Here is a 13,775-nt window from a genome sequence, read left to right on the forward strand (position 1 = left end):
GCAGTTATTCTCAGCCGTCTGCTTTTTATAGGATCGGCCAAGTTGAATTTTAATGAACGCAAACAAACTCTGTGAAACACTTAGTTAAAGAGCGTCTGTTATGCTTATTTTTAAGCCATTGTTTCATATTTTAGAAAAGTACTAGAATATATTTCTACAACTTTAGGGACAAAAATAACCCCTTGTTTAACATCTCGATCGGTTGTCATGTATCGGATTTTCCTGCACCTGAATGTAAGCTGCTACCTGCAAAATTTAACAACCCCCCCCCCAAAAAACCCCCCCCCACATATAAGCCGCATTTGACGATAAGCCGCAGGTGTCCACGTTGTAATAGGACAATAATTTCACTGCAGGAACACGGGGTTAATTGCTGATTGTGATTCTGAGAAGGAAGATTCCTCAGCATGCCAGTTTACATGATGCACCTGAAGGCAACATTCACGGCAGTCAGCTGCTGGAGTCCCGGACCACAGGAAGCAGCACAAGACGAGCTCACCAAGAGCAGAAATGTCACTTTTAAGTCAGGTTTTGGAGAAGCAGAGGTGCTAAAAACAGCATGTATCTACATGCGGAAATAGAATTTGGTGGCATGAAGCCCATTAACCCGTAAAAATCCATAAATTATGCGCATCGTGTTATAAGCCGTAGGGTTCAAAGCGTTGGAAAAAAGTAGTAGCTTATCATCCGGAAAATACAGTGCTTGTTTTTTTTTTACCTCCACAGTTTTCACGCAGTTCTGTATTGCGGGGTTCCCACAATGCTTATTTACCATTCTCAGTGATCACGAAATATGTAGGACAGCCGGTTATTACCGATAAAAATGCGCTTGGTCCGGTTAATATCCTCTTGAAAGCAGTGTCGTGGCCGAATACATGGCCGACTTCACGCTAAAGTCCCTGAAAATAGTCCCAGTCATTTGTCCTGGAAACATTCTGTTGGTGCTGCTTTGCTAAAGAATTTCTCCAGGGATTAATAAAATGATTCTGAGGTTTTAATTCCAAATGGAATAAAAATAGTTTGTAGTTTCCTTTTCTGACCCTATACTAACTAACTTCAAGTTGCATTTTGAGAGAATACATGCATACATTCGTACATTTCATACTTTACTGTAGAGAAGAGTTTATTACAGCCTCATATAAAAACCAAATATTTTGATCAAACTTTGCTTCGGCCCAGTAAAATGTGCTTCGATCTAGTAAAAACTGCACGATTACTGGACCGGTGTCCGTTAAAAAATGTTTGCATTTCACAATCCCTGCATTCTACAAATCATGTATACTTTATTTATCATTGACTTGTGGCTCAAGACGGTCAACTCGGTGCCGGAGGATATGTCAAATCACTGTAACTGGAAAGGAGCTATAATTCAGGGAGTCCATGGACCAAATCTGAGTCTGATTTACATTCAAATCAGTAACATCTTGTGTCAATATATATGCTCATTAATATTAATTCTGTCCTTTGATTAAATTCATGTGGTTCAGACATGTTTTCCATCTATACACTACAAAGGGCATATTGAGTACGGATGGTAAAGATTGTACAGGAGAATGCTCTACCTAATCTATCTTGAACGCTTATAGAAGATATCAAACACAATTGTGAAAACATGATTCAGTATTTATTGAGCTACTGAGCAACTTCTGTTGGACAGTGATGACCTGCCAGCCAATCAGTAAAAAGTTTGGTTCCATTTGTGATGGAATTTCACTGGGAAATCTTTTCAAACTTGCATCTTCACATACATGGTTTTTTGATTTTTTTTAAAAGTCTGCTCTTTTTTTTTTTATTTGGACAACTAAGTTCTGCAGGGTGAACTCTGTGTGGTCATGTTTGTCATCGCTGGAGTGGTAGCTTTACTTCAGGGGTTAAAAAAAAAAAAAGTTCCATGTTTTGTCTGGAGCAAAACCACTCCCTGAGATCTGAAGTCAGCTTTTTATCTGCTTGGCACTCTTTAACACACACCCCCTTTAACAGCACAAAGTCTGTAGGATCAAAAGCAGGATGTAATTTGACACTAGCCTCATACTCTTTTTGACTGCAGCTGCATCAGCTTTGAGAATTTATGCTTTTGGTTATTTAAATGTATCACCTTGGCCACCTTTTATAATGAACATTATTTATGTAATATAAAATGGCAAGATGGGTTCCTAATGAGCTCAACTGTATAGTTCACTCCTCTACCCGGCTGACAAAAGGCACTCTTTTTCTCTCATTTTTGAAACATGAACCCTGTCATGAGTGATACTGAGGGTTAACTAGTAATATGTATATGTTGAACAAATATATATATGATGTGATCACAACTGGACACAACCAGTTATTTCCACCACCTTCGTGCTGCTAAAGGTCAGTGGGGTTTTTCCTTCAGCTCCTGAAGCATGTTTTCCTCACTGGGCTCTTCCTTCTTTCTGTCCGCCTCCGTCTGCAGGGTCATTGTGTTATCACAGTGCAGCTCACAGATGAGGAGCTGGCTGCGGACTCGGAGGGCGTGGACTACTTCCTGCTGTTCGCCGGCAGCACACAGAGGCACCTGACCAGCACCCTGAGGAGCAGCCATGACACCTTGCAGGCGCTGTGTCCCGGTAAGCGCCCCCCACACACACACACAGCTTCCCCCTCCCATGACTTCCCTGTCGCTTCTAACAGACCTGCTGAAAAGGCAGCTTAAGCTACACGTTTTAATACATCCTTTAATGTTGTTTTGGTGAACATCCATGTTTACTGACTGTAGAGCTCTTTTGTCGCCCAGAAGTCAACCTCTACAAAAGAGGGGGCCGAATATCAGAGAATCAACTCCAAACATAAAGCAGTCATGTACAATCCCCAGCCAAAGCCGAGGTCTTCAGACCTGAGAGCTGCACTACAAAGTGAGATTAGTGAGCCGGGGAGATGCAGTATGTTGAGCCTAAAGGCTCTTCAGTGTCACGAAGGTGTTTCTCTTTCAACCTGGAGAGATCATTATGGTAAGCTGCAAACAACCGGCCCTGGGCCTCGGTGTGTTGGAGAGAGAAAGAAAAAAAAAAAAGAACTCTTGTGAGGGCACCACCCTCGGACCAGTCAGTCCTCTGGAAAATGAGATCATCCTTCTTCGGAGTGTGTTTATTAACAAGATATGTCAGGGAACCTTAGAATTTATTTGGTTTGACACAATAAATTGTACATGAAGGCATTTATGAAAAGCCCTGTACTGAAACCAGCATACTGCCCATGTTTGCAGTGGATCATATAACACTAACAGAGGAGAGAAGTGGCAGAACAAGTCATCCAATTACACAATGCTAATCTCTCCCAGGAGGATTTCTTGATGGTATAGATGCCTACATACTCAGATTTCATCATGGGAGCTCAGGTAACTGGAGGGGACTTTTTGACAATTTGGAATCTAGCAACCAAACTTTGAGACAGTCATTTGGACATTCATTGTGCCTGGCAGCATTCGGAGAACTCAAAATATTCAGGAAGTTTGTAATAGGTAGCAATTTATATTACTTATAACTCTTGATGTACATCTTGGGTTTAAAAAGGTGTATCTCTCTTGTATGGAAAACCTGAATACTGTATATATTTTTTACTTTGCCATAGCATTATGACCACAGACAGCTGAAGTATAAATAACACTGATTTGTCTGTTTTTCATACCACCTGTTATTGTGTGGAGTCTTATTAGGCAGCGAGTGGACATCTCGTCCTCAAAGATTATGTATTACAAGCCGAAACTTTTGTAAAAGCAATGCTGTGTTTATACGAGACTTTGTGTTTCATTATTACACAGCGACGTTTTGAAAATGATGTCCGTTCACACAGTAAATGCTGAAAGGCTAGAAACGATGTCATTAGCATGCCAGGCCATGAGTTGGTGCTGTTGGATATTTAAAAAAAATGTTTGTAATGAAAATACAGACACATGCACTCACACAAATGTCCCCATTGTCAAAAAGTTGCGTTTTCAGTGGTTGCGATGTGAAGTAAACGAACATCCAAATCACGCGTCGCGTAAGAATTTGAGACACTGACTGAGGTCAAGTTGTGACAGCTTGACGACTGGACCGGAGCATCTCCAAAACTGCAGCTGGGGTGTTCTGCCAGTCTGGTGGTCCGAGAAACAACAACAACAAAAGCGCTGTAAACCGGGTGGTTGCTGGTCAAGGCTCACCGACACTTCTGGTCCAATGGAAACTCCACCTCGCCACATCGGGGACTTTTAGCGTCTGATGTTAACATCTTGGTGCCAGATACCACAGCCCATCTTCAGAGGTGTGATTGTAGACCATGCCTCTATGAGTCAGAGCTGCTTTGGCAGCAAATGGAAGACTTTGACAGATTGTTTGATGTTCGCCTTGCTGAATACCGTTTTGGGGTGTAGCCAGTGAGGAATCTAGTGGCAGGTGTCGTAGCTTCACCTCATATGTTACTGCTTCCTTTAGTACAGAATTCTTAAGTGAGGATTGTGAAAATACTTGCTGCGAATAATCATTGTCACATGACCATTCAAGAGTGAGAAATTTTGTTTCCTTGCACTTGTACAATCTTGTATTTTTTATGTCTACAGTGTTTATGACCACATGTAACAGGATTCAATCATGAGAGTGCTGCTATTACTCTTCCAAAAAAAGATGAAAAGATTATCACCAATAACTGGCTCGAGCATACTTACTCCTGAAAATCCCTCACACGAGAGAGCTCTAATTAATAAGGACAAGTGTGAAGCCACTGTAAAAATAATCCAAACAGCCATTTCATTTGTGAACATGAGGGTGTTCTTCCGCTCTGACATCTCAGAAAGCACTTGGAAGTCAAGAGTTATTATTACCATGGTAGAAAGTAAAAAACGATTAATCATGGGCTATTCCTGCCGTGATTTTTAAAACTAATGTTGTGTTTGAGAGAGCGAGCGAGAGAGAGAGAGCGCGAGAGAGAGATCAGGGTTCATTCATCATTCCCCTCGCTCCTTCTGGGAGATACTCGCTGTGAGCGGGATCAATGAGCATCAAGAGGCATCTCTGACAAAACGCATATATACTGTATAGATGTCTCTCCGTGGATCGCAGGTGTGTGTGTTTGAGAAATGTGAGAAAGCGTACATGTGATCTTTGAAGCTACTGTTGAACCTGTTGTTCTCCTCAAGTGCCTGTCTGCCTTCCAGACAAGACGGGAGAAAAAACAAAACAAAACGAAGCAGAACATGATAAACTGTTATCTTGTTAAGAACTCGACTGAATTACACTCGTCTAAGGGGGGGGGGGGGGGGATGCGGAGGAGGGAGTTACTCTCCACTAGCAGATTAGCTCTGCTTCAGTGCCTCCTCCGTCAGGCGGCTCGGAGCTCCAGAGGACCCAGCTTGTGACCGACCAGAAGGTCGAGGGATACATATCTCAGGTGCCTGGGAAAAACGGCCGCAGACTCACTGAACGTCTCTTTGGACTTGGACTGAGGTGCCCCCCCCCTCGCAAAGCACATCGGCATTAACATTTATCGAGCCGACCTGTGGCCGTCGGACATGCAGGGATTTCACTTCCAGATCCCTTTTGTCCTTTGTGAGGGGAGTAAATTCATGCGTACGTCTCTCATCGCTTTCAATGGCTTTATTTGAGAACAGCTCCTAAGATGACATTTCTGAACCTACTCCAACTCCCGCCTCTGTGGAAATGTGGGAAAATGCAACTTTTCTGAAACATTGCTACTGTGCATGAACACCACAGCCATAGTAAATAGTTCTTCTGCATGTGTGTGTAGATGGACAATAACAAAAATGTTTGCAAACGGGGCCTCAGTTCAGAGTGCTGCGACACTGCCTCTGGTCTTTGTCAGTAAAATAATACCCTAACCCTGACTGTTTAATGAACCAGTAACTCTTCTACAATATACAGTCGAAACATTGTAAAACTTGTGCAAGTCCAAATTATCTTGTGTTTTTTTTCTTCTCCTTTTTCTTTACCCAATAGTGTGTCCTGAGTTTTAAGGGGTCGTATTATACAGCTTTTCAACAATTTCACATGGGCCTCGTTGGTCCAACATTCAAAGTTTATTGCCCCAAATCCAGCTTTTCCTTGATTTCCATCCATTTCAATATTGGATCATATGAGCTGCGTTCAGAATCTGCTGTGTCTGTGTGAGCTAGACTGGCTCCGCCCACACATGTCCATCTTGGGAGGAGGAGGAAGTACTTCCTCTCTTGGTGCCATGTGCCAGAGCAGAGCTGCCTAATTGTGGGAGGAGTCAAAGGGAGGGCCTACCGTGATTTTGATTGGTTAAACCCCCGATGACACTATTTTGGGTTGGAGTTCTAATTTGCTCATTGGAGCAACTCACTTTTTAAAAATTGAAAGAAGTCGGGGGGGGGGGGGAGATGACAGATCTTCTTCACATCATTCCCAGGTATTGGGACGCATATTACTGTTGGAAAACCATTGGGAGGTACATTTCGCATAATATGACCCTTTAACATTTCATGCATGAGTCCAAGTGGCTGCACTTTACTGCACCAATGTGCATGGCTGCTATCAGTCATGGTTATGAATGAGGATGGCAGATGCTTAAAAAAATGATGGGCCTGTTGGGAGTTCTACTCAGTATCATATCATTTCACATGCATCAGTGCATTGCAGCTGTGCACATATCGATGCTGCCGTTATCTGATGCTGCGTGTAGGATATGGTGTACGACTGCAAAGTCGTAGAAGTAAAGAACACAACACATGTACATGTTTTTTCATGTGTTTGACGTGTGTAGGGGAGTTCATGTACCTTGTGAGTGTCTGTACGGGTTCATGCGTGCTATACTACATTCCTAAAAAGCCAGCTCACATTGACTGAGGATATTCTGAACCAATCAGCTGTGCAAAGTATCTGTTCCTCCCCGAGGGGAAAATTCAAAAAGGCATGACTAAGGAGCAAACAAAAACAATGTACAAACACGAGTGACACCTATGATAGAATTACATAATGACTTGTAAAATGAATTTTTTGAAATAAGATTGGCAGATTGATGGATGTGCGTACAGACCGTCAAGAGTTCTGGAAATAATTATCAAAACTCGGGTTTTACACCTATAATTGAGTTGTTAATAAGGAACATCATGTAATGGCTGTCCCCAAGAAAAAAAATCAGTTGATGACATCAGTGATTCTCTGGGTTTAGTGTGAGCCGTTGTGAATAACAACCTGCAATTGAGCGAGTTAAACTGAATATTACAAATGCATACTTCATGAGTTTCATGATAAAGAAGACAACCTGCAAATGTGGGTTTAGAGTTGGAAATATTCGTTTGTATGCTTTATTAGCTGCATTTAAAGTGAAAATCAAAAAATTTTTTTTACCAGATTAATTTTGTGCTATATTATACACAAATGAATACAATGATCTCGACTGAGACACACAGATATATTTGTCCTTCATTGTAAAAATCATGTCATGTTATATGTAGTATTTGTTTCACCATGCTGAATGATCGTTGTACATGGGACTCAAAGTTTGCAGGTCTTTTTTCAGTGTGAAATTGTGGCTAAACCCAGATTATGAGTGTCATGACTTGATGTAGTGTAAACAAACAGTGCTACATTGATTTCACAAAAGTTTAAGACTCACAAAAATTGGTCATGCCAAAGCAGATGATAATCACTGAATTTACAGAATTTATGTGAGGTCTTTAGGAAAGTTGTTCAAGTAGAGTAAAATGTAAATATTATAAAAGTCATTGAAGTGGTTTAAAAAACCTTGGAAGTGCTTAAAAAAAAGAAAAGCTATTAAAACAGATAGTGAACATGTTCTCATAGTGCAATGGTGATAAAATCTCAACTCAGATTTCAAATATGTTAAGTTCAAACTAGAAATTTCAACTCCAAAGAAACTCTTTTTACAACTTCCGTAAACTTTGAAAGCAACTTGGAACCCTTCCTTGGATACCAGTGCTTGGGAGTCGTGACACTCTGGAGGAAAACATTGCTGGTATTGTCCATCGACTGAGCATGTGCAGAAGAACTATTTAGGGTTGCGGTTTCAGAGCATTTTTGAGAAGTTCCACCTTGCGAGCAAGTAGCGTTTCACTGGCTCCGATTACCATCAACAATGTTTTCACCATTTTGCTTAAACAGACCGATAATGAACAATATGTGATTGATGCTGCTCACTTCTTTCTCGCCACCAGCAGGGCATCCATCCATCCTTCCTCCTCCTCCTCCATTGTAACTCTTCTCCGTCTTGCAGCTCATGACTGCTGCGAGGTGGTGTCGGTCACCTTGTGTTCAGTCACCCGAGGAATCCCAGAGGAAGAGAAGTCCCCGCTGGATGGTGTGGCCCCATTGGCCGAGCATCGATTCAGCTTTGTGCAAGACCTGGCCTTTGACATGGCTCAGTTCCTGGTGAGCAACAAGACAAGTCTTTTTTTTTTTTTTCCATTCCCAAGGCCCACAGTAAAACCAGACCAAAAAAAAAAAGAAAAAAGAAGAAGCTGCAGTGTTACAGATCCTGCTGCCATGCAGGCCAAGTGACAGCAAAGGCTAAATATATCGCTGTGTTTTTGTTTCCTCCCTGACAAGGCCTAATGTTTCACAGGCCTTGGTATTCAATTAATGATTTCTTTTCTGCACAATTCATCATCCCATACAAATTTAATTTTGTTTGCTTTTCCAGGGAGGAGGACAAGATAAAATAACATTCTCGAGCACTCCGATTTAAAGCTCCTAATGGAACATTTTTCACTTTTTAAATCTGAAGATAATTTGTTTTGTTGTAGCCTTCGAGTGAACTCCTTTCACGTTAATGCTCATATCAGACTGAGCCCCTCCTCTCCACTGCAATCGTTTTTTTTTGTGTTTTTTTTTTTTACTCATCTGCATTCATCTGCGTGCCCCGTCAGGTGAGCACGGCGGGCCGGACCGACGGCCTGGACGGGGCTCTCATGCTGGACGAGTGTCAGATTCCTCTGCAGGAGTGTGAGCGGCTGGACGAGAACCTGGCGCTGGCCTTGCATCACCTGACGCTGCCTCCAGGATGGAGCTTACTGGGAAACAAATGGACCAACAGCACCGGTGAGGCTGCGGGGGCAGACGGGGTGGGGGGGTGATGTTTGGAAGCTGTCATTTCCTCACACAGTAAAATGTCAGAGTCAGACAGCGCGTCTCTTGCTCTGCTGCAGAAACACACTGACAGATTACAGTCACACGCCGCATAATGATACACGCAGCACCTCTGTTTGTTTGCCTTTTACAGTGCTGACCGTACAGCCATTCACCTCCCATCAGCCCCATCATTGTGTTTCAGCTTTAAAGGGAAACCCCCCCCCAAAAAAAAACAACAACAAACAAAACATCACTTAAATGTCAAAACAACAATTTGTTACACACTTCCCACACTGCAACTTATGCATACATTTATGAGGCAAACAATGGTTGCAATGTTGTACGTGTGCTTTGTAGTGTGGCAGTGTAGGTGGCTTTTGTTTAAACTCTACATTTATAGACAGATCTGGCAAGTTGATTTATTTGTGGCTCTCTCTCTCTCTCTCTCTCTCTCTTTCTTGAGCACCGCCTCCATTACTGCGGCAGAGTGGAACTGAACACATTTTACATCACGTCATAGTGTGAATGTGGGAGTTGCCCTCCATTCTGAAAGTTTCTACTGATTTAACAGAGCTTCTGGGACAGAAATAACATCAGGGAACCACTTCTGTCTGACCATTAGGCTTCTTTGTCATTTCAGTGTTTCAAAGTCCACTTTCATGATTATAATGGCCAATTATCTTGGCACATGGATCCAAGGAGCTCTGCTGATGCACTTAATCAATCGCATATGTGTTTATTGTGTAATATCAAGTAAATCAATTGAATTTCCTTCAAGAGCCACATGTGCCCGGACCATGGTGCATTGCTGTTCCCAGGGTGGATTTGCTGAGTACTTAAAAAGAAGGCAAGGGAAGTGGTTTTACTTTTGCACAAAAACGCTGTTCCCATGTGGCAGCTCACCTGTTGAGATGACCAAATACACAGTATCCATCTGCTGTTGGATCCTGCCAGCGATCATTATTGAAGAAATGTGTTGACTCCTTTACCACGGTGTTGTAATGGTTAGCATGTTAATCTCACAGCTGGAAGGTCCACGCTTTCCCAGGCTTTACCCTGAGCTGGGATTGTTTCTTGCCCCATGAAATCCTGACGGATCGATGGGCGACTTCTAGTTCGTGGAAGCAGCAAACCAACTTCTGTAATGCTAGTGAAAAACCCCTGTGTGCAACAAGGGGAGAGTTTTCTTAGCCTGAGCCACTTTGAGTCACTGATTGGACCAGCAAGAACTGGTTGGTTCTCACTGGTCAGTCGCTCAAGCACTGTTGTCTATAAGCAAATGATCAATGCACACAACAAGTTGAATCCAACAAGTTAATAAAGATGAATAAGAGCTTAAAACTTTTTTTTTTTATCCTGCAAAATGAGTTGGTAATCAAAGAACTGAAAAATAAAGTTATTTTATGACAAGTCAAACAAGGGATGTTGACATTGAATTAATTGAAAGTGGAAATAAAAACAAAACATAACTGTAAAATATAGACTATAGAAGACCTCGGCAAAGCTCAAATCTCTCATGACCCTTAATTAGATAAAGTGTGAGCATATATGAGTAGCTTTTCAGGTTTTCCAGAAGGCCGTTCTGGCTGCTTGGACCAGATGAATTCATCCACTCATGTACCGCTTGAACTCAGAGTTCGGCAAGATGTGGCTCATTACCCCCTCTGTAGTACATCTATTTATCTGTTTTGTTTTGTTTTTTCTCTTTCCTCGTTCACGGGAGCTCGTATTTCCTGTCTGAAAAGGACTGAAATAAGTAAAATATATAAAGCTGCTAAAACAAAATTAATAAAAATAAATAAAATTGCAAGAAAACTACAACAAAGAAAACAAAAGAAGCAGCTGGAATGTTTTATAATGGCTAAAATACCTCAAACTCAACTCAACTCAAATAGAAAAAGAACACAGGAAAGCGTTTAGTTTTTAAGTTTTAATGATAAGTAACAAGCTCAGTGAATGAATAAATGACTCAATTAAAACAAGTGAAATGTTTAAAACGGGTGAATCCAGTAAAGTGTTTAAGGGTCCGTCAACACGATGAAACCGGTGAACCTGAACGAGCTGTTTTTGGCCTGTCGTCCACATGAGGCAGTGGTATAGAAGCGTGAAAACAGTTTTTTTTGAACACGAGTCCCAGAGTGGGGAAATTGTAAAACCCCGGCTCGTGCCGTTCACACACCCACAGTTTGGCATTGTTATGCATATCAAACTTAATACTTTATTGTATTTTTTCCCCTTTAAAATTATATTATATATTGTAGCTACAGTTTATATACTATCGATACACAAAAATGTGGTTGCAGACCTCTTTTCTTATTATTCTTTTGTTGAGCTTTGTTTGACGCCTCCTCGTCCTCCGCATCTTCATCCAGTGACAGTCGCACAGTGATGTTCTTGGCTTCTGTCTCTGAAACTCTTCTCTTAATGTGAGGAATCCGTGCAGGGGGGATCGCGGCGCCGACGGCACAGTTCGTGTTTTGAGAAACAGCCGCAGTCGTAGCAAACAAACATAGATTTTTATTAAAATGAACGTGCCCATTTTCTCCAGCCATCGACTCTGATGACTGTAACGAGTTAAAGCTGATGTGGAAGATAAACCAGGCGATGTAATTGCTCTTTGTGAACGAGCACAAACAAGACTTTTGTGAGCAGTTAAAGCAGCCGCCGCTGGCTATTTCCAAGATAACAGCTTCTGGTTCAACTTGTGGGTGTTGGACCGATAGTTAGGCATAGCTTGATTTGCCTTTTTATAGTGGCGTTTTAAAAAGAACGCCAGCATGTCGTATTTCCAGCAGGCGCCTCCCTCCCGCCGTATTGGATGACATCCACTTGTTATTTTAAGGATGGACTCGCACACACGCACACTGGCAGGGTCCTTTGCATTGAACTCAGTTGTCACAGTGTTGATGTGGAAGGCGGCTGCGAGCCGCACTGAGTGATGTGCGCTCTAATAGGCTGCGCTTCACAATATGTCACCGCTTCAGTACAAGACGTTCAGCCGCGGCGAACTGCAGCGAGGGGAGAAGAGTGCAACTCTGCCCTCCATTTATCAGATCTGTCAGATGATGGATGGCGGCGGGCCGTAGGTGGAGGTGACGGCGGTTTATCTCAGTCATCCTTCACGCCGCTCTCGCCGCGGCCGGCCATTTATTGTTGTCGGGGAAATTCACTTCACCTGGAAAAATTGCGCGCGGCGTTGGAAATGGTTAACAATTCCCACCTGACACGCCGCTACAAGAACGCTATTACATTTGAAATCATCAAATCCTCTGAAAGTGACCTGATGCGATTTGTAGAGGTGGAGAAGATAAGATGCTCACAGATTGCTCCGCCGTATGGGAGACTGTTGTGACATATGTAGGTCAATGTAAAACTCTTTCTGAGAGACTGTCCCTCAGCACGTCTGCCAGCTGTAGACCACCAGTTATTTTAGCTTTTCCTTTCCATCTTTTTCTTTCTCAGAAGCGACTTCAGAAAATGTCACCTGCAAAACAGATTCAAGGGCGACGCGTTACATTTTGATGGGAAAGTCAAAGGTCTTTGTGAGTTGTAACTTTGGTCCAATTCCTTTTATCTTTTTTTTTTTTTTTCAGCTCTGTGTTTCAGTTGAAACCCTTGTAGATTTGGGACTAATAGTAACGTAGGCTCCAATAAGACCTGAATGGATGAAGGTCACTATAATGTTCACTATTGTATTAAGAATTAGTGAGTGATTATAGTTACCAAGTTTTTAAAAAAAGTTGCACTTATCAGTTATAGTTTATTAGCACATTAGCAGCACTGGGTGCACATCCATCCATCCATCCATCCATCCATCCGTCCGTCTTCGTCCTGAGGGGTCATGGTGGCAGTATAGAGAGCAATGGAAGCCATACGTCTCCGTCCCCTGCACCTTCCTCCAGCTCCCCTTGAGGGACCCCGAGGTGCTCCCAGACCAAATCAGAGATTTATTCTCTCCAGCGAGTCCCGGGCCGACCTTGGAGCCGCCTCGCAATCAGACGCACCTGGTAAACCGCTCGAGGGAGGTGACCTGGGGTGCATCTCGATCAGATGATCCACCTCAACCGGCTCCTCTCAGTGTGTTGTAGCCTCCTCTGCTCAGGTTCAGTACTCTCACTATTGACCTGGACATTTGCTGGTTCAATTATACAAAATAAAGCAAAACATTTCAATGTTCACTGTGAAAAACTGTTCAAAGCAAAATCGTAGCTTAGGAATATATGATGCCAAATGAAAAGTGAATGTTTGTTGTATACGAAGGCTGTGAACATATAACAGCCTTCAAATGCAGGCTGTATTTGCTCCTCTTTGAACTGTATTTGAAGGCAGCTGCACGTTATGCAACTTTGGAGTTTCACAGATGAAACATGAGCAAAAACGTGTAAATGGCTTTTGTCCGATGCATTTAAGATGGATTTGTTGTGATCAAATATGACCTGAGATAATCTGACAGCGACAGGAATTGAAGCGTGATTGCAGGCAGCTCCCACGACGACACACCCCGGCAATAAAGATCATGCAGGAAACGACGTCCAAACGATGCCTCGCAGAGACGAGGTGAAATCCAATACAATGTCTCTTAACTTTCAGCTCAATTCTCGGTTATTCCATTATTAATGTGCATCTCTCTTATCCCCAAATCACAAAACAAATGCCCCGTATGCTGAGCATACAGTGAAGATCTTTCTGATTCGGGTTAGCTTCATTTATTCA

The 13,775-nt window shown here is 42.4% G+C and overlaps 1 protein-coding gene across 1 annotated transcript in view; it reads left to right on the forward strand.

Annotated features, from left to right (window-relative positions):
* LOC308148919 (A-kinase anchor protein 13) overlaps window positions 1–13,775 on the forward strand; it is a gene marked incomplete at its 3' end in the record, with an annotated part of 57,302 nt that overhangs the window by 33,473 nt on the left and 10,054 nt on the right. The window contains exons 3-5 of the mRNA XM_080520490.1: window positions 2,435–2,588; window positions 8,209–8,363; window positions 8,861–9,032. Of these exons, the coding sequence (XP_080376616.1) occupies window positions 2,435–2,588; window positions 8,209–8,363; window positions 8,861–9,032 (481 nt within the window). The remainder of the gene's footprint in view (window positions 1–2,434; window positions 2,589–8,208; window positions 8,364–8,860; window positions 9,033–13,775) is intronic.

This window comes from Blennius ocellaris (assembly GCF_963422515.1).
Source record: "Blennius ocellaris genome assembly, chromosome: 1".
In the NCBI taxonomy this organism is placed as follows: domain Eukaryota; kingdom Metazoa; phylum Chordata; class Actinopteri; order Blenniiformes; family Blenniidae; genus Blennius; species Blennius ocellaris.